The following is a 21,132-nucleotide window of genomic DNA, read 5'->3' as shown; positions in this document are numbered from 1 at the left end:
GTAGTGGCAAACAAAGCATAAAAAATAAATATTGTAAACTTACTTAGTAATAAAAAAAAAATTACAATGTTATACAAAAATTCAAACAATTTTTGGTAGTTAAAAGAAGTTGAAAATTTTGTAGAGTTTAAACGGACAACAACAAACAAAACTTTTAATTTAGCGCCTAAATTTTTTATTTCTTTTTTTAGGCATTAAAAAAAATAAAAAATAATAATAATGATTATTTTATTCTATAAAAAAATATAAAAATATGTCTTTATTAAATTTTATAATTACAAAAATAAAGAAAACCAAAATAACTGAAAAAATCATCGTAAATAAAAAAGATAGTAAAAAGACTATTCAAGAAATAATACATTACGTCATAATTCTATTTTTTAGAAACACAAATAATTTATAAACCCATTATATCGTATTTGTCGTTAGCATCTAAAAAAACGTGGTATATAATATTTAATATATAAATATATGTATATAGTATATATATGTATATAATATATATATGTATATAATAATATATATGTGTATAATATATATATGTATATAATATATATATGTATATAATATATATATGTATATAATATATATATATGTATATAATATATATATGTATATAATATATATATATATATATATATATATATATATATATATATATATATATATATATATATATATATATATATATATATATATATATATATATATATATATATATATATATATATATACAGTATTGTGAAAAAGTTAAGAACCACAAAAAAAACAAATCATAATTTATTTTTATTTTTAAATTTTTTTTTAACCGAATATATTTTTCTGGTAAAAAGAATAATAATAATAAATTTTAGAAAATAGACAAAATAAAAAATAAAAATAGTTATAAAAACTTTTAAACAAATATAAAAAATGTATTTAAAGTTTTATTGGTAATTTTTATTTTAAAAAAATTGTGAAAAAGTTAAGAACCACAGAATAAAAAACGATAATTTTTACCACCTAATACCGCGTAATTCTACCATGAATTTTTAAGCACTCATTTATACGATTTGGCATTGAGTCTATTAAATTCTCTAAAATATGTTTGGGAACATTTCCAAGTATTGCTGGTAAAATATTGCGTAACTCCTCAAGGCTCCTTGGTGCTTCCTTGGCAATCTCTTTATCAAGCCAACTCCAAAGATTTTCAATGCAATTTAGATCTGGGCTATTTGGTGGCCAAGTTAGACGCTCAATATTTTTACTTTCGAACCATTCAGAGACAATTTTAGCCCTGTGACATGGTGCATTGTCTTGCTGAAAAATGAACGGAACGCTTTGCTCAAGTGCATCAATTGACGGTAACAAGTTGTTATTTAAAATATCGACATAATAAGTAGAGTTGAGTCGACCATCAAATAATTTAAACATACCGAGACCATAAGATGTCATGCAGCACCATATTCCAACCGACCCGCTACCTTGTTTTGTTCTTTGAACGATACAATCGTGATTATATTTTTCTGAAGGCTGCCTGCGAATCATAATTCGGTTTTTTCGGTTATCAACCTCGATATTCATCTCATCACTGAACATTACTGTCCTCCATTTTTATTTAGACCATTCTTTGACGCTTTGGCAAAATTCTTTTCGCTTTTTTATATGTCATTTGGTAAGTCGCGGTTTTAGAACAGCTTTTTTCCATAACATATTGTTAGCTAATAGTTTCCTACGCACAAGTGATGCCGAGGCTTGACGTCCATTTGAAAGCTTCCATTCCCTTCTTAATTCATGCGACGGCATGTTTCGATTTTTCTTTGCCAACCTGATTAAAAGGCGATCATCATTGGGTGCCGTCAAACGCGGTCTTCCAGAACGATGGCGATCAACGTAAGATTTCGTCTCTTTGAATCTTTTGATGATTGTTAGCACCGAACTATATGATCGCTTTACTATTCTTCCAATTTCGCGGGCGGATTTACCTTCCTGGTGAAAATGCACCACTTTTACACGATCTTCATAGGTAATAGCTTTTCTGCTCATTTTTTCAAAAGGAAAGAATTTTTTTTTGTTTGAAATTAAATACTTTTTTTAAAAGTATTTAAAAAAATTATTTTTTTTCAAATGTTTTTATTGGTTCTTTGGTAATAACTCAGGTCATTAAAAGAATGTTTTAAAAAAAAGGGAAAAATTAATTTAAAAAGACGTTTCCGCCGCATTTAGCACAAAAAATTCTTTGTGGTTCTTAACTTTTTCACAAAAAAAATATAAAAAAAAATTAACACATAATATTTAATCCTTATTTTTTATAGGTTCTATTAACTAACTTTCAAAAAAAAATTTTTTTTCTTTTTTCTCATGCTATATTTAATATGTTTGAAAAAAAAAAGACTATTTTATTATCTATAGAATAAAAATTAATTAAATTTATTTGAAAAAAAATTTTTTTTTTATTTAGTGGTTCTTAACTTTTTCACAATACTGTATATATATATAAATATATATATACAGTATTGTGAAAAATATAAATATATATATATATATATATATATATATATATATATATATATATATATATATAAGGGTGGGTCGAAAAATATAAAATTTTAGCTGCACCAAAAGCACAAACTAAAAAATTTGCTTTTGTATTGGCTGAAAACGAGGGTAGAAAAATTTTTGAACAAAAAATATTTTTCGAAATTCCTACTGACCCTTGAATATTTAATGGGTCCTTAATATTATCTTTCAACACTTTTTCAAAAGTATGTCAACCTGGTACTCAAAAAAAGTGAAATTTTATAAAAATTTAAAAAATAGTTATGATTTTTATTATTTTTAATAAAACTATTCTAGATTTTAATGCATTAAAACGAATATTTTTTTATTATTTTAAAAAAAGGTTTTTTGTTTATAAATTTTTTTAAAAAATTTCATGAAATATGGTTAATTTTTGAAATTTTTATAAAATTTCGCTTCTTTTAAGTACCAGGTTAACATACTCATGAATAAATTTTTGTAATATCTTACAAAAATTTTTCAAGATTTCAAAAAATTCAAAATATTCAAGGGTCAGTTGAGACCCCTAAAAATATTTTTTATTCAAAAATTTTTATACCATCTTTTTCAGGAAATAAAGGAGCACGTTATTTAGTATGTTTGATTTGTTCAGCTAAAATTTGATATTTTAAGACCCACTTTAATATGTATTTATATTGTATTTTAATATGTATTTATATTGTAATATGTATTTATATTATACTTTAATATGTATTTATGTATTTATGTATGTATGCATGCATGCATGCATGCATGCATGTATGTATGTATATATATATATATATATATATATATATATATATATATATATATATATATATATATATATATATATATATATATATATATATATAGGGTGTTAACAAGGAATAAATTTGATTCAGTGTTTTGACGAAATAGGGAATTTGTCAAAATATTTCCCAACCTCCCCACTCCCTCCCCCGCCGAGATTAAAATGTGTTCGGGGAATTCGTGGAGACTTTTTATTTTCTTCTTACCTTTTTTACTCCAAATAAAATATACCATCTGCAACATTTATTGAAGATGAATATGAAATCAACACAAAATTAACAACGACACGGCAAATTTTGATTATTAAGAATTAACAATTCTTAAAATTAAAAATTAAAATTTGATTATAAAGAATTAACATTAGCTAAGAATTTTATATTATTTTAATCAGTATATATCAATTATTATTCAGAATTATATATTTGGCTTTATTTTAATCTTAATATATTATTGCAGCCTTCATTTTAAAAGTATTCTTTTGAATATATATTTCTTTTTCACTGGTGGGTATTCATGTAAATGGATCGAGAAAACAACTAAATCATTAACGCATTTCTCAAACACAAAGGAAACCCTTTATGTAATAAATTGTATAAAGAATTTTGATCGCAAGTGATTGAATGCTATTGTTCCAACGAAGTAATTATTTTTTTATTTATAGTCATAAAATGTTCATTCAAACATTTAAATTTGGTTTTTTCTTTTTAAATTCAAACAAGTGGTAAAGCAGTTTTCTTGTTTTTTAATTTCTAGTAACAGTTTGTTGTAATAAATTTTTTTTTTTGTTATTAAACGTATTTAATTTACGTTTTAAATGGAAGCGAGCAGTAAAGTAAAAGAACCTATTTTCCTTGTTAAATAAATTTCTGGTACCAGTTAGTTATAATCATAAAACATTTAACTTATACTTCAAGCTAAATGTATTTGTTTAGAATTATATTTAACGTCATCTTAATAGATGCACCCTAGTTTTGTTCCGTATAAAATAGTTCCATATATAATAGCTAGTAATATTTTTTTTAGTAAAGAAAAAAAAACGCCTTTTTTTTTTGAGTATTTTAAATTATACTACTTATACTGTAAAGGATTTATGCCTGTTTTGATCATTTTCATTTTTGAAAACAATATTTTGAAAATTTTATTGTGCTGGCTTTTTTATCTAGTATTTATCATAAAGGACATATATAATAAAAACTCTTTTCACAAAAGGCGTTTTTTTGAAAAAGTTAGCCGAGAAATAATAGTAGATAGGTAGTAAAAGATTTTAGTCGATGCCGATAAGTAATAAAATATTAATAGTCGTTAACCTCAGTTGAAAACAAAAAAAATAATAACTATAATATCCGCATTGATCAAAATATCGAAAGTATCTGACGCAAACGGCTTCTCAATATTTTGAATAAACTTAGTCGGCAAAGCACATGTACTACTTGAAATAGAGTTTGCACTAAGACTTAAGCAGTGCTGACAACACCGGGGAGTGTGTGTGTGTGGTGGGGGTGTGTGTCTTTTTTTATTTTTGGAAAAATCCTAACTCTTACAAAGTTTTTCCAAAGAGACATTTTCACAGTTAAAGTGAGATTCTACTCATCCGTTCTACGGGAACGGGATAGGAAAGGGCAAAAACAATCACGTGAGTATGCATAGTTTTACTATGGACAAATTAAAACTTATAATACGCATGTCCACGTGATTATTTTTTCCTTCACTTTCTCGTGAAAAAACGAATGAGTGGAAACTCACCTTTATGCAAATACATAGTTATACCAATAACAGCGATTTTATTTCAAGTTAAATTTAATTAATAAATTAGAATTTCTTATGTTATTTTTCTATTAGTATTTAACAACAATTAATTTTCTATAATTTTGAGAATGATTATTAAATTTAAATATTTGATTTAGGGTTCATCCATAAATGATGTCAGTAAATGTATGGGGGTGAAGGGAGGGGGAGGAGAAGAAGAGGGAGTACTGAAAAGTTTGACACTAATTGAAAATGGGGAGGGAGGTGTTGAGGCCAAAATAATGTCAATTTAAATTACTTTTTTAGTTTTAATGAGCAGATTATAACAGTGTTTACATCTACTAAATAGTATAGAAATGTTGTTTTGTTTGTGGGGAAATTAATATTAAATGTGGGGAATTCGATATTATATTTTAATATAATATTATATTTATAATATAATATTATAAATAATATAATAAGTTTCTCAGATACATTAAATAAATAACAACTACTAACGTAAAATAAAAATTACTATCGTTTTATTAATATATTATCATTTGACTGCGAATCAAATTATGTTAGAAATATTAACTCTTTGTATGTAAAATTCAAATTCGTTATTCGCTCCCTAGCAGATTATAAAATGTGGTTCAAAGTAAACTCATAAAAGTAAACTCATAAATTTGTCAATTTTGAAATTAAATTGTCGTTATTTCAAATACGAAACTCTAATTGCTCTCTAGGTGATTGTAAAACGTGATGCAATGCAAACACATAAAGTCTATTGAAAACTCGAAACGTTAATTTCTCCCAAGCGAGTTGAAGAAACTCTTTTAAAAAGCTTGCGCTAACGATGAGCAAAATCATTATTCTGATTGTGATGTAAACGATACTAATAAATCAATATTAAAATATGGATAAAACCGCATTACTTAACTTATTGATGGTCTTGTATGGAAATGCTCATCCCGATAAAAAAAAAGCTAATATCCAGAAAGAAGTCCATAGTCTATGGAATTCTTTAAAAGAAGAGAAACTGGTGCATAAGGATCTTGAATCAAGAGTAATGTATTTAATCAATTTATTTAATGAAAACGCAATTAAGTTCAAGAGCAAGCAATTATCATTTTGGGCCAATACTCCAAAACAGTCTGTTTTGGAGTATTGGCCCACGTATACTCCACATGAATTTGACATTCCTCACATTTTGTTGAGCCCACCAATGAGCGATCTGTTATTGATGATGAACAAAGTGCTTAAACTTTGAGTTTGTTGACCACGAAAAATCAAAAAAATGCAAGAACAGTGGCTCAAGATCGACTCAATTCTGTCTGAGATTGCAGCTTTAAATTGTGAAGTTGCTGGACTGAAGACTAGAAAGAGAAGTGGATTCATTGCTGAAGCTGAAGAGGATGATTTGAAAAAGAAAAAGAAGAAACTAGCTCATCTATGTAAAGAACTGGCCAAAAAAAAGTATGATCAAGCTCAACAGAAGAAAACTAGAGAACTGAAAAAAGCTAGAATGGAGGAAATCTGCTTGGAGCATCCAGAAGTCAAAGAAAAACTAAAAATCAGAAAGAAACCTGGTCGACCGTCATTAGAAGTAGATCAACCTCTTGTTTTGAAGGCAATTATGGATATTGCTCTCCATGGTTCGTCCGCTGATAAAAGACGTCGGTCAGAGGTTCTTCGGGTAATAATAGCTTAGCTATGTTTGTAAATATTTTATTTGTTAGAATTTTACTCTTAATTAGTACTTGCACTATTGTAAATATCCTTGAAATGTTAACAACTAATTTCAAAATTTAATTTGAATATAATTTACGAAATCAGTCCCGTTTTCTGTAAAAAAGTTAACTATATCCAAATATATTTCTTTATTATTTAGAGCATTAAAACTCTCGACAAATTGACATCCGAGATGAACAAAATTGGATTTGCTATCAGCAAGAGCGCCCTCTATACTCGTCTACTTCCGAGAAGTTATGGAACAGTAGAAGGCAAAAGGCACATCAAAACAGTCCCTGTTAGATCAATTCTCGGAATGAATCTCATTTAAAACATGTTGACGGACTCTTTTGCAGTTCAACTATAAAATATGTGGAAGAAGTTTGTTCTAATTTAGGGCCAGATGAAGTGTGTTTCATTAGCCAAGATGACAAGTCTAGAGTGCCAATTGAAATCACAGCAGCCAAAAAACAGGGGCCGTTGTTGATGCATTTGGAGTACCGAGTTACTCTCCCGGACCACGACTGGGTCGTGGCTGCTAAACACAAGCTTATACTATCTGTATACGCTGGAATTACGATCAAAAAAGATGGTCTCGGAAAAACTTATTCTGAACCTACTTACATTGCTGTTCGATCAGGAAAACGCACATCCTCGACCGCCTTCGTTCATGGATTAGACTTTCAGCGGCTCTTGGATATCAAACAATTTGACTCTATTACCAGAGATCCTCAAACTAATATGGTTAAACCTATCGTTGTGTTTAGCGTCGATGGAGGACCCGACAAAAATCCCAGATACCAGAAAGTAATTGAAATCGGGATTCACCATTTCTTGAAGAATAACATTGACGCTCTTTTCATCATGACGAACACTCGAGGCCGCAGTACATTCAACAGAGCTGAGCGACGAATGGCACCTCTAAGTAAAGAATTATCTGGGGTGATTCTTCCGCACAAACATTAAGGAACTCATCTTGATTCTCAAGGTAGTTACATTGACAAAAGTTAATTTATCAAAATATTAATATCATTTTTAACTTATAATAACCAACATCTTTTTAAATCAGGCAGGACAATAGATGAAAATTTAGAAAAACAGAACTTTGGTTTTGCTGGACAGGCTTTGGCTGATATTTGGTCTGATCTACAAATTGACGGTTATCCAACCATTGCAGAGTATCAATATACATCAATATGCAGACAAATCAGAGCTAGAGTCAAGGAGCCTTTTATTACAAGATCAACGTTGGATTGTCGATCATCTTCTTACAAGTCAATATTTAAACTCAAATTGTGAAATTTGAAAATCGTTCTTGTTGTCGGACTATTAGAAGCTCTTACTTTACTCTTATTAGAGCAAGATTTCTTCCGCCAAAATTTTTGCCAAAAAATAGACTTAAGATATTTTTGTTTTGCAGCAACGATGTCTCTTAATTATTTTATTTAGGACATAAGATATTTGATGTATTTCACAACCTTACTCCATAATATATTAAATGTAGTTAGGTTGTGAAATAACTTGAAATTTGTAACAAAAGCAACATTACAAACATAAATATTTAATTGAACCAGTTTTATAGTCCTCTCATTGCAATGACTTCAAGATTAATTACAAACTGTTTAAATTTTAGGTAATATTCATTTAGATTCAACTTGTTTTTCCTCGCAGTGGCCTTGTTTGTCAAGGTTTGTGTTTCGGAGTTATAGAGAGAGGGTTATAACCACAAGTAGCCTCCTCATCTGTAGTGGCCATATTGGCCTTGGGAATGTTAACAAAAAAAAAAAAAAAAACAAGATCCCTTATCTCAGCTGGAGTCTTAAGCCACATTTTTCTGCATTTGCATGATTTAACATTTAAAAATTAACTCTTGTCAATCAGTGGAGTCAGACTTGGTGGAGTATCATTAAACATAAGAAAGTTCAGTAAACTAAACCTGTTTTCTTTCAACAGTATAATTCGTAAGCATTAGAGTTTAGTACAGCTTCTTTGCTATGTCACTCCATTTTTGTACATTTTTGTTAACCAGAGACATCACTACAATATTTAGGTCTTAGTACCTTATTTAACTAGTCTAACTACATTATTTAATGGCGATTAGTAGTTTATGACTTTGTTCCACATTGTACAATGACATATATTTAAAATTTATTTATAAAACTTGAATATTTATTTTTTATCATGTTTAAATGTGTTTATAGGTTTAAAATTTCATGTGTCTCTTTAGAAGTTTATAATGAATATTATGTAACTATATGTAAATTATAATGAATTCAGGCAAAACAGGTTTTGCTTGATCAGGTTTAATTTTTTGAATATCTTCTGTCAAAGAGCCTTGATATTCAAAAATTTTTAGACTATGATACAACAATATTTAATGCAAAATATTAAATTATATAAATATAGACTATTTACTATATATAGACCTAATATATACTATATATAGACTACTAAATATTTCATGCAAACAAAAAAGTAATTTAAAAAAAGAATTATCCAAAACTTCAAAATTTGTAAAGCGTAAAAATGGCATCAGATATAAAACAGTTTCAGGAATTCCAACCCTTACAAACCACTCAGAGTAAAACACAGCTGTAAAAAAGTCTTACCTCCTATTTCATTTTTCTTAAAATCAGTTAGGCTGGAATTGCTGCCTAGAAAGAGATAAACCTTCAGAAAGTATATACCTTTTGCCATAAATCTAGCATGATGTACAGGCCAAGGCTTCCTTAGTCTGTACATCATACTTATATGTACATGTGGCTCATCACAAGGCTATGGCATTGTTGTCAATTCTTAAATAACATTTAAATAAAAACAGAACGTTAAGAAATTTTTTTTAACAAAGTATTCAGTATGCTCAGAATTTTAATAGCTTCTTCATTGTTTTTTTCTTAATAATGTTTTGAGAAAAAAATAAAGCTTTCTTAAACTGTTCCTGCAGTCAATCAAAAATATCTTCAATTTTTACTTTTAACACAACTTTCGATTAAAATGAGGAATCCCAAGAAACTCAGCCTGTCCACCAACCTTGATGGAAGCAACAAGTCTGTCAAGTTGATAGCTTTCCTTTTTTTCATATTTGCTACATATTCATTATAAATATCATTTAAATATTCTTTATTTAAATGTAGTTTTGATCAATAAATCACATAAAGAAAAAAAATCACCAAATCTCTCAAACAAATATAAGAGCAGGAAGTCAATTAACAAAAAAACTGATTATGAAAAGAACTCTTTCTTTAAAAACAAAAAAGTTATAAAAACAACTTTTCAGAAACTAATTATACAGTATAATTATAATAACATAATTATATAATTATATTATTATAATCATATGAGCTGTGTGTGCTGGAGCCCCATCTTGCTGGAAGATGTATTGCTTGCTTCTGCCGTACAATTGCCATGTCAATGGAATCAAAGGTTTTTGTAGGTTTATTAGTTGATACGGCCATTATATAGCTCACAAAAACCAAGACCTTTGTGGGAAAAACATCCTCATATGCCTACTAAGCCTCCACCACCTTGCTTGCTTGTAAATAAGGCTTGCAATATTTCTCAATTACGTATATTCTTCCTTTGCGGTTCACAAACTGAAAATTTGACTCATCAATCCAAATCATTTTTGCCCAATCTTCAACTGCCCAATGCAAATGTTCTCTGCACCATTTTTGTCTTTTGCATCGGTCCATGACATGTTTTGCCAATATTTTTAAAATCGCTGTGCAAGAGAGATTTTACTTTGTCGCAGCACAATTTATTGAGTTGACATTTTTCTAATGTTTTTAAAAAAAATCATGCATTTAAGGGTTAATATTTATAATTTATGGCGGTAATCAAGTATATTAATTAGTTATCAAGTGTGAAAAATGTATAATTAACTTAAATAAACTTTTGTGTCATCATTAAAGTACATTATATAACGTTTAATTAGTTTTATGGAAGTAGTGTAGTATGTGTGAATATTATTTTTTGTCTATTTTAGCGATACAAACATAAATAGCAAAACACGAAAAAAAATAAACCTAAAACCTATATCCGTTAAACTTTAATGTTAGAAAAACTGGCACACAGTTATGAAAAACTCTCGTATAAACTTTTGTGCATATCTGTATACATATTTTCAAATTTCCAACATATAAGCCATTTTATCAAACAGAATACAAATATAACGCAAAAATGCTTGAAAAACACATTTTTTTATTTTTTCTATCTTCATTACTCAAATATTGTAATATATTATGCTTAAAATAAATTAATAGATTATGCTTAACATTAAATTTTTAATTCTTTCTACTTGGTCAAACAACAATAAAAGTAAAAAAAAAAAAATGCATAATGGGAACAGTTCCCTCAGCTCATCCAAAAAAAGGACAAAAAAGGAGTAAGACTTATGGAAAACAATGTTAGTTAAAAATCAAGTCGTTTTTTTTGAAACACCCTAATATATATATATATACTATATATATATATATATATATATATATATATATATATATATATATATATATATATATATATATATATATATATATATATATATATATATATATATATATATATATATATCTTCTATAGCGTATTTAGATAAGCATTTGCTCACTAGTTTTGCTTATCTTTATACCATATGACATTTTTAAAAAAAGAAGAAAAAAAACGAAGAATAATGAAAGAAAAGAAAAAATGTAGCAGCACGCCGCTGCAAGTCAGGCTATTTGTCAGATTTATCAATTTTGTCAGATTTATCAATTTTATCAGTTTTAATGCAGCCCCGGCCGGGTTTACGACTGGGGCTGCATTAAAACTACAAAATATTAATAGATCCTATAAAAGTATTGTTTTTAATTATAACTCATATCATAAATTTTAATTAAAAATAACATTTTAATAGGATCTATCAATATTTATGCAGCCCTGGTCATAAACCTGGCCCCGGTCGCGGCTATGTGTTATCAAACCTAGCGCCGGCTATAGCCCCGGTCGCTTACTATTTGTCAGTCTATGTATGTACTGAAGCCCCCGACAGCAGGCTATTTCAGTGTGACATCAGAGTGCTCACCTTAATAAGCAATTTATTTTATACTTTAAAAAGAATTTAATTTAATTTTGAAAACAGAGCGTTTTATACTTAAAATGCAAAAAAAACTATTTTACATGGAACCTAAAGTTTTTATTGGCAATCATTAACCATGAAGTACTAATTCAAAATAATTAAAACCCTTAAAAAATAACAAACACCTACAAACAACAAACACAAATATATATATATATATATATATATATATATATATATATATATATATATATATATATATATATATATATATATATATATATATATATATATAGCCGAGGTTTTATAACATCCTTCATTTTACAAGGGTAGTGATTCAGAGTTTGGAATTGAGAGAGAAGTGGATTGAGAAAATTTGAAAAAAAAAAAGAAAAGCTTTAGAAAAAAAAAAGATTAGCTTTGACAAAAGTGGCTTCTTTTATATTTAGTTAAATTTACTTCTGAACCCTTGAAGAGGTGAATTTAACTTAATGTCGATATACATTTGTTATTAAATTTTGGAATATGATATGTAAAAACTGACTATATTTGCTCAGGTAAAAAAATCAAGAATTATAACAAAGTCAAAGATCTCCATTCGCATTATAAGACACAAGAAGATCTCCATTGAAGCCTTAAATACTTTTAAACTCAGTCTGCACAATGAATTAATTTTCAAAATCTCTGAAAATGTTTTAATCCTGTTTAAAAGAAGTCAACCATAAGTACTCCACAAAGTTCAAAGATAATTATATTGCTATAAAATATAATTTAAAAAAAAGCTCCTACTAAAGTAGTTAGTTCTTGTAGTATTACTGTAAACAGTTTTTTTACTTAAATATTGCTTGTAAAAAATAGGTAGTTATTGAAACCTGCTATGTGACTTTTTCCACTAATATATATTTTTATATAACACAAATGCACCAATTAAACAAATGCACATAAATAAACGTACAATATTATTACACATTTAATATTATTATTTGTGTGTATGTGTGTATATACATATCAGTATTTAGATATTCTCTATTTTTTACAATATCAAATTGAAATTGCAATATTAAAGTACAAAGATGCTATAGATGGTAAGCTGCTGGGTTCTTAGCCTAACTAAATATGAGATTTTTGATAAACCCAGCCCTGGTAAAATTATAAAATTTAACAGGAATTGGAACCATACTTTTAGGAACAGGAATTCAGGATTTAATTGGAAATTATTAAATTAGAATAAAATATTGGATTGCATTGGAAATATATTCAATTTTGTCATTGCACCATTTTGCTCCAATCAAGGCAACCGGTTTTCTAAATCGAAACACTTCGATTCCTCAGAGCAGCTTGCTTCTTTTAATAAAATGCCCATATCAGAGATAAGTTTATGTTATTACTTACATTTTAAATCTCATCGCATTAAACAAAAAAAGATGTATAACCCACAGAATTATATTTACTCAGTGCAATCAATATAGTGCAAACACCAAATTAAATAACCTAAAAAAATGATGCAAAAAAGCTTTAAATTGTTGGCGTAAGTGCATTCTTTGAGGCGCATTAGTTTCATAAACTTTCAAAACTAGAAAAATGCAAAACTTAAGCGTCAGACCATTATTTTTAAAATAAATGCTAGTGTTCCAATTAAGGTGCTGTTTCAATTTAGACAACTCTCTATTTATAAAGTGTAGTATTAGCAGAGAGAAGATGAAGATCAGATGTACATGTGGTTGAGCAGAGTGTGTGTGTGTGTGTTTGTGTGTGTGTGTGTGTGTGTGTGTGTGTGTGTGTGTGTGTGTGTGTGTGTGTGTGTGTGTGTGTGTGTGTGTGTGTGTGTGTGTAATTTATGTAAAACTAAACAAGTAAAATATTTAAATAAAAATCCCTTAAAAATATCAAAATTTTACCCATATTTATAACGGTAATTTGTTTTACATAATAGATAAATTTTAAACACAACTTACTCAGATATTTGTACAGGGGGTTTGCCTATTTTGCCATTGTCAAGCCATTCCTCATATCTTTGTAAACTAAGAGGCTTCTTAATCTTCTTTACATATTGGCAACCAAACTGGGGATCACTTTGATTACGTGTCAATTTTTTTTTACAAGTAGCAGAAGACTCAGGTAAACAGTCAGAATTATGTCGACATAGTGATGAAGTTGAACTTCGTATATCTGATTCTGATTTATCAGAACAAAAAATACCACTTTCAGCAGAATTTTCAAGATTAACAACTGAATCTATTTCATCAATGTTTTTGTTTAAGTCCTCAGAATAATTGCTTGATAAATTCAAATCTTTGCTGAAGGCAGGAAATTTTTTTCCTAAAACATCAGCAATTAATTCATTTTTATCATTGTTTACAATCAAATTTGATTTTGTGGGAAAAGTAGAAGATAATTCATCAGATGATATTATGTCGGATTTTTTTGTGTGCATAATTTGGGGTACGACTACAAATTGGTTCTGAGAGATATTTTCAAATTCTTTAAATCCAGATTTTTTGCTATTAACTTCTGTTAAAAATAATTCACCATCATCAATGTCATAGTTGCTAGACATTGGGGAAAGTACTTCCATAGATAATTTCGAAAAATTGCCACTAAATAAATCAACAGTTTTAGAGTCAATATCTGAAGTACGTTTCCTTTTAACATTACTTATATTTGGGAAAATTGATATTGGTGAAGATGCACTAGTATCAGAAGGAATATCCGTATCACTGCTGAAGGGGTACCAATCATTTTTACTGCTTTCTAAATGATTTACTTGATTAATAATAAATTTATCATTAATATTTGGATCAGATGAATCTAAAAAGTCATGTATATTTTGCAAACTATTATGTGAGCCATTTTTATTCAAACTACTAATAGAAGTAGAAAGCCAACTGGAAGGAAATTTTGCAGACCAAAGAATGTCATTTCCACTAGCAACAGATTGCTTATCTAACTCCATCTTGAAATCCAGTGTTTCATCAAGTGCACAAATGTTTGCAAAATTTGCAGCACGCACTAGAGCATTACCTGAAGTTTCGTAGTCACTAAAATCATCATACTCAGTATCTGGTACACTATTTATACTTGAAACAGAATTACCATTTTTAGGGTAAGTACTTTTGACTCGATCTAAACAAGCTATAAAATTTTGGTAACACATTCACACACTTATACACACACACAAATATATAAAGACACATACCCACACACACACACACACACACACACACACACACACACACACACACACACACACACACACACACACACACACACATACACACACACACACACATACATACATATATACACATAATATAAATATTATATATTTATACACATACACACACATAATATAAATATTATATATTTATGATATATATATAATTCACTTTTTTCTTTTTATACCTAATTTTGAAGAACATTTATTCACTGGAGCTTTTCCAAAATCTAATGCACATTCATACTGATCAACACGTAAGGCAAGTTCATCTGCTTCAAGGGCAATTTGAGTGCGTTCAGCAGTCAATAATGTTATAGTTGTTTCAGCTTCTTTTAATTTCCATTTACAATTTTCGATGTATGCATTTTTTTCTTCAATAGACAGCCGAAGAATGTTATTCTTAAAAAAGAAATTAACAAATAGTTAAAGCTATAAAATACAAACAAAAAAAATTAATTAATGATAATAATAATATATATATATATATATATATATATATATATATATATATATATATATATATATATATATATATATATATATATATATATATATATATATATATATAAGTCAATGACCGGGGTTGATATTAGACTGGGACTGGGGCTGGGTTTGATATAATATAGCCGGGGCAGGGCCGGGTTTGAGACCGGGGTTGCATAAGCATTTATACATCCTAAAGTACATTTTGTTTTTCAAAATTTATGTTTGATTTTGTGTATATATGCATTTATGAACATCATTAAGATCAACATAATCATCATGATCATAACCATGATTATGACCATGATCATTATTATCATGATCATTATTATCATCATCATCATTATTGTCATCATCATCATCATCATCATCATCATCATCATCATCATCATCATCATCATCATCATCATCATCATCATCATCATCATCATCATCATCATCATCATCATCATCATCATCATCATCATCATCATCATCATCATCATCATCATCATTGTCATCATTATCATCATTACCATTAGTGGCAGCAGGCTTTAGCCTTCCTCTTTTATGCTGTTTCTTTAATCATGGTCAATGCTCAAACGGGCTATGATCTCTATTACAATAAACCAAAACTCATTCTTGCTTGTCTTCTCATTCAACAACAAGTTGTATCCTTTTACTGTAACTGTCCCTATTTATTAGGTACTGGCATAAATATATGCCAGAATTTAATAAATAGTAAATAAATATAAGTATAAAAATGTAATATATAAAGAATTATAAATTTATTTCTAGCCCCGGCTATTAACCCCAGCTAAATCTTACAATTTTGCCAGGGCCGGATTTGCAAAATGTCTCATTTTTAGCTGGGTTGTTTACTAATATATATATATATATATATATAAATATATATAGAACCCTTATATGTTGTCTGAAAGTTTTTTCCATATTTTGTTGACAAAAAGTAAAAATTAAAATGCAAGACCGGAATTTTTTTTTTTTATTAATGATAGACTGCCTGCCCCAACCAAACCCTCAGTCGATGTAGCAGCACTCCCTTGCGAGTCAGGCTATAAGATAGTCAATGTAGCAACACTTCGCGCATGATTTACAGTAAAAAAAATTAAAATAAAAACATTTTATTAAAAAAATAAAAATAAAAACATTGTTTATATTGTTAAAAACATTCAGAATGTTTTTAAAAACATTCTGGTCAATTAAATTTGCGTTTTTGTGGTTTTTTTATAAAACGATTAATTTGTAATTAAATTAATGGTTTCGACTTTCGTCCAACACGCAAATATTGGATGAAAGTCAAAAGTAATTAAAAGTGACGTATATGTCGGCGTAAGAATCACTTTTTTCCTTCTGTGCTTCCCAAATGCAACAAACTATAGAACTATATATATATATATATATATATATATATATATATATATATAAATATATATATATATATATATATATATATATATATATATATATATATATATATATATATATATATATATATATCATATATATATATATATATATATATATATATATATATATATATGTATATATATAAATGCGTATTTAGATAAGCATATGCTTACTAGTGTTGCTCATTTTTATAGCATATAACTTTTTCAAAAATGAAGAATAATTAAAAAGATAATGTAAAGATAGTATATAATTTCAGTGTATACATCCACTATAAGATAGTCAATGTATGTACTGAAGCCCCTGGTAGCAGGCTTTTTCAGTGTGACATCAAAGGGCTTATCTAAATGCGCATTTATTGTTATATATATATATATATATATATATATATATATATATATATATATATATATATATATATATATATATATATATATATATATATATATATATATATATATATATATATATATATATATATATATATATATATATATATATATATATATATATATATATATATATATATATATATATATATATATATATATATATATATATATATATAAACAGGGCTTGAATATACAGGGCTTGAATTAACAAACTTTTTTGTACCTGACAATTTGTCCGATAAAGACTCAAGTTTGCCGGACATGTCCGGTAAATTTTAAAGAAGTGTGATTGAACACCATTTCTGACCACACATAAAATATTTTGTTTTACTACCTGCCCACACAATTTGTAAGATAAATTATCTAACAAAAAAAAAATCTTGAAGAAAAAGAAAAAATCTAAGCTCAAAAACCTAAAATTTGAAAAGGACAATATATTTATATTATGTTTTTTAAAAATTATAATAATATGCGAAATGCTTTGTAAATTTTTAAATACATAAACTATTATGTAAGTATATTATATACATAAATTATATAATTATCAAATACAGAATTAAATATATAATAAAAATGTATAATAAAAATACAAAATTATTAAATACATCAACCACCATGTAAATATATTAAAACATTAATTATTAAGTTTACTTATTACTTTGTTAAATAAAGTAACAAGTTAATTATGTTTACAATAAACCCATTTTATTTAAATTATCAAAGAGTATTATATGTAATTATATTTATATAAATATGTATAACTTTATAAATCTTTTCAAACTTTTTCTAGGTTAAAATTTTATAAACACTTTTAATAGTGAAAAAATTTAGCGTGAAAACAAATGTCAGTAACAACTCAAATTTACTAGAGCAAAAAAAAGTACTAGTTTCTATAAGCTTTAAAATAACTATTACATTAAAATTTTTAGAAAAAAATAAATTTAAAATGTCCGATGGCTGGCGCTTATTTCGAGCCCTGTATGTATGTATATATATATATATATATATATATATATATATATATATATATATATATATATATATATATATATATATATATATATACACTTCATGGTTGTCTTTAAGTTTTTACTATAAAATGCAAGTGGTGAGTCAGGCTATTTGTCAGTCGATGTAGCAGCACTCTGTTGTGAGTCATGCTATTTGTCAGTCGATGTAGCAGCACTCTGTTGCAAGTCAGGTTATTTGTCAATCGATGTAGCAGCATTCCCTTGCGAGTCAGGCTATAATATATTAGCAACACACGCACATGTTTTACAGTAAAAAAATTTTAAAAAAAACAGAATTCAGAATGTTTTATTTTTTTAAAACAAAATAAACACATTCAAAGACTAGAACATTTTTAAAAACATTTAGAACGTATTTAAAAACACTTATATGTTGTCCGAAAGTTTTTTCCATATTTTGTTGACAAAAAGTAAAAATTAAAATGCAAGACCGCAATTTTTGACCCCAACCAAACCCTCAGTTGATGTAGCAGCACTCCCTTGCGGTTCAGGCTAAAAGATAGTAGATGTAGCAAAACTCCGTTGCGAGTCAGGCTATTTGTCAGTCAAAAAATGAATAATTTGTAATTAAATTAATGGTTTTGACTTTCGTCCAACACGCAAATGTTGGACGAAAGTCAAAAGTAATTAAAAGTGAGGTATGTGTTGGCGTAAGAATCATTTTTTTCCTTGCGTGCTTTCCCAATGCAACAAATTATAAAACTATATATATATATATATATATATATATATATATATATATATATATATATATATATATATATATATATATATATATATATATATATATATATATATATATAATGTATATACTCTTGCATGGTGATTTTTAAGTTTTTATAATAAAATGTAAGTTTTAGGTCTTTTTTTAAAAAAAAATTATTTTTAAGACTGGAAAAAATTTAAAAATATTTTCTAAAAACTTTTTTTTTTTAATTTGATATTTGATAGACTGCCTGCCCTAAACAAACCCTCAGTTGATAAAACGGCATTCCGTTGCGAGTCAGGCTATAAGATAGTCGATGTAGCAGCACTCCCTTGTAGCAACAGGCAATAAGATAGCTGATCTAGTAGCACTTCCTTGTAGCAATAGGCTATAAGATAGTGGATGTAGCAACACTCTGCACATGTTTTACACTAAAAAAATAAAAATAAAAACATTCATAATGTTTTTATTTTAGAAAAATTAAAATAAAAACATTTAGAGTGTTTTTAAAAGCATTGTTGTCTTTTAATTTGCACTTTTGTGGTTTTTTAACCCTAATTAGTTTCCATAATAAATTTAATGTGTTTTGTTATAATCTAACCTTAATTTTGTCAGTTTAAAAACCACAGACAATGGAAAAGCTGTTTTTTACCACAAACTGTATATCTAAGCCCTTTGCTTTAGGTGTGTGTGTATGTATATATATATATATATATATATATATATATATATATATATATATATATATATATATATGCATATATATATATATATATATATATATATATATATATATATATATATATGCATATATATATATATATATATATATATATATATATATATATATATATATATATATAAACTATAAAATTTAACAATAAAATATAAATTTAGAACTTGTTCTTTAAGTTGAGCAATGATGTCATCTTTTTCGAAATTGTTGCTCTGGATCCATAATGGAGGTACAAAATTATCTAAATTATTAACAGAACAATAAACAAAAGAATTTTTAAGAACTTTTATTGAAACATATACAAATATTTTAAAATGACCTTTTAAACATTTCATATTCATGTCATGAATATAAACTTTTTTAAGCTTTAATATTTCTAGTTCAAGGTCTTGTTTTTGCTTTAAAAACTCTTTCTCTTTGATGTAATTTTTATTTTCCAAATCCAGACGCTTTTTGTTTTGTTCATCACAAAACATTTGCATCTCAAGCAATCTAAGTTCCATGTTCTCCATTGCTTCAAATATCTATAAAAGCAAAAACTAAGGAAAAAAAATATATAGCAAACAAAACAAACGTCAAAGTCAGTTTATTAAATACTTCAAAATTTTAAAAAACAACTTCAAATGTTACAATTAAATGAAAAAATTGACTTACATCATTTGAAAAAGAAAATAAGTGATTGTTTTCCATGTAATTTTTTTTAATTCTAAATATTTGTTTAGCATAAGCATATTTTTTATAAACAACTTAAAAAATATATATGTAATTATGTATGTATGTTGGAATGTATGTATGCATGCATATATATATATATATATATATATATATATATATATATATATATATATATATATATATATATATATATATGCAGTCGTGTGACAATTTATTATGGCCACCCACAATTTTTTACAAGTTTCAAAGTCTATTATTTTAATATTTTTTTGTGATGTACTCAAAAGAAATATTTATTTAAGAAATGGGTATTTTTTTGACAAATAAAAACATTTAATAAATTGTTAATAAATTTCATTATTCAAATATTACTACAAATTTATTCAAGATCAATATTTGGTGATTCCTTCTCTTGCCTCTATAATTGTAAGAACCCTTTTTCGCATTCTTTTGATGCATTTTTCAGCCACTACCTTCAATTCTTTATAATGGTTCCAATGGTGAATAATTCTTTCTATTAAATACACTTTATTTGTAATATTTTCTTTAGATATTTGCTTCTTTAGGAGCGCCCAAACATTTTCTATAGGATTTAGGTCAGGAGAGGTTCCTGGCCAATCAAGTAATAAAATATTTTGTTCTGATAGAT

The 21,132-nt window shown here is 26.9% G+C and overlaps 1 protein-coding gene across 4 annotated transcripts; it reads right to left on the bottom strand.

Annotated features, from left to right (window-relative positions):
• Window positions 1-179: 179 nt before the first annotated feature.
• LOC101235735 (uncharacterized) lies at window positions 180-20,579 on the bottom strand. 4 transcript variants are annotated; one of them, XM_065795979.1, is made up of 7 exons: window positions 20,463-20,579; window positions 20,128-20,332; window positions 19,973-20,049; window positions 15,242-15,455; window positions 13,795-14,971; window positions 9,396-9,440; window positions 187-432 (listed from the first exon to the last, which is right to left on the bottom strand). In XM_065795979.1, exons 1-6 carry the CDS (start codon window positions 20,496-20,498, stop codon window positions 9,419-9,421), a joined length of 1,731 nt encoding a protein of 576 aa, XP_065652051.1. In that variant the 5' UTR covers window positions 20,499-20,579; the 3' UTR covers window positions 187-432; window positions 9,396-9,418. The 4 variants fall into 4 exon arrangements, with proteins under 4 accessions (XP_065652054.1, XP_065652051.1, XP_065652052.1 ...); XM_065795980.1 differs by having other exon boundaries at window positions 190-432; window positions 13,795-14,962; XM_065795981.1 differs by lacking the exon at window positions 9,396-9,440 and having other exon boundaries at window positions 196-432.
• Window positions 20,580-21,132: the final 553 nt, after the last annotated feature.

The sequence above is a fragment of the Hydra vulgaris genome, chromosome 04 (assembly GCF_038396675.1).
Source record: "Hydra vulgaris chromosome 04, alternate assembly HydraT2T_AEP".
NCBI classification, from domain to species: Eukaryota; Metazoa; Cnidaria; class Hydrozoa; order Anthoathecata; family Hydridae; genus Hydra; species Hydra vulgaris.
This window is presented reverse-complemented; position numbering and strand designations above follow the sequence as displayed.

What these genes read in the sequence shown, in the direction of transcription:
- LOC101235735 (XM_065795979.1), bottom strand. Translation starts at nt 20,498, where the DNA reads ATGGAAAACAATCACTTATTTTCTTTTTCAAATGAT. An exon ending in GAATATGAAATGTTTAAAAG is followed by an intron (nt 20,050 to 20,127) that starts GTCATTTTAAAA and finishes TTAATAATTTAG; the next exon opens with ATAATTTTGTACCTCCATTA. An exon ending in TTGCTCAACTTAAAGAACAA is followed by an intron (nt 15,456 to 19,972) that starts GTTCTAAATTTA and finishes TTCTTTTTTAAG; the next exon opens with AATAACATTCTTCGGCTGTC.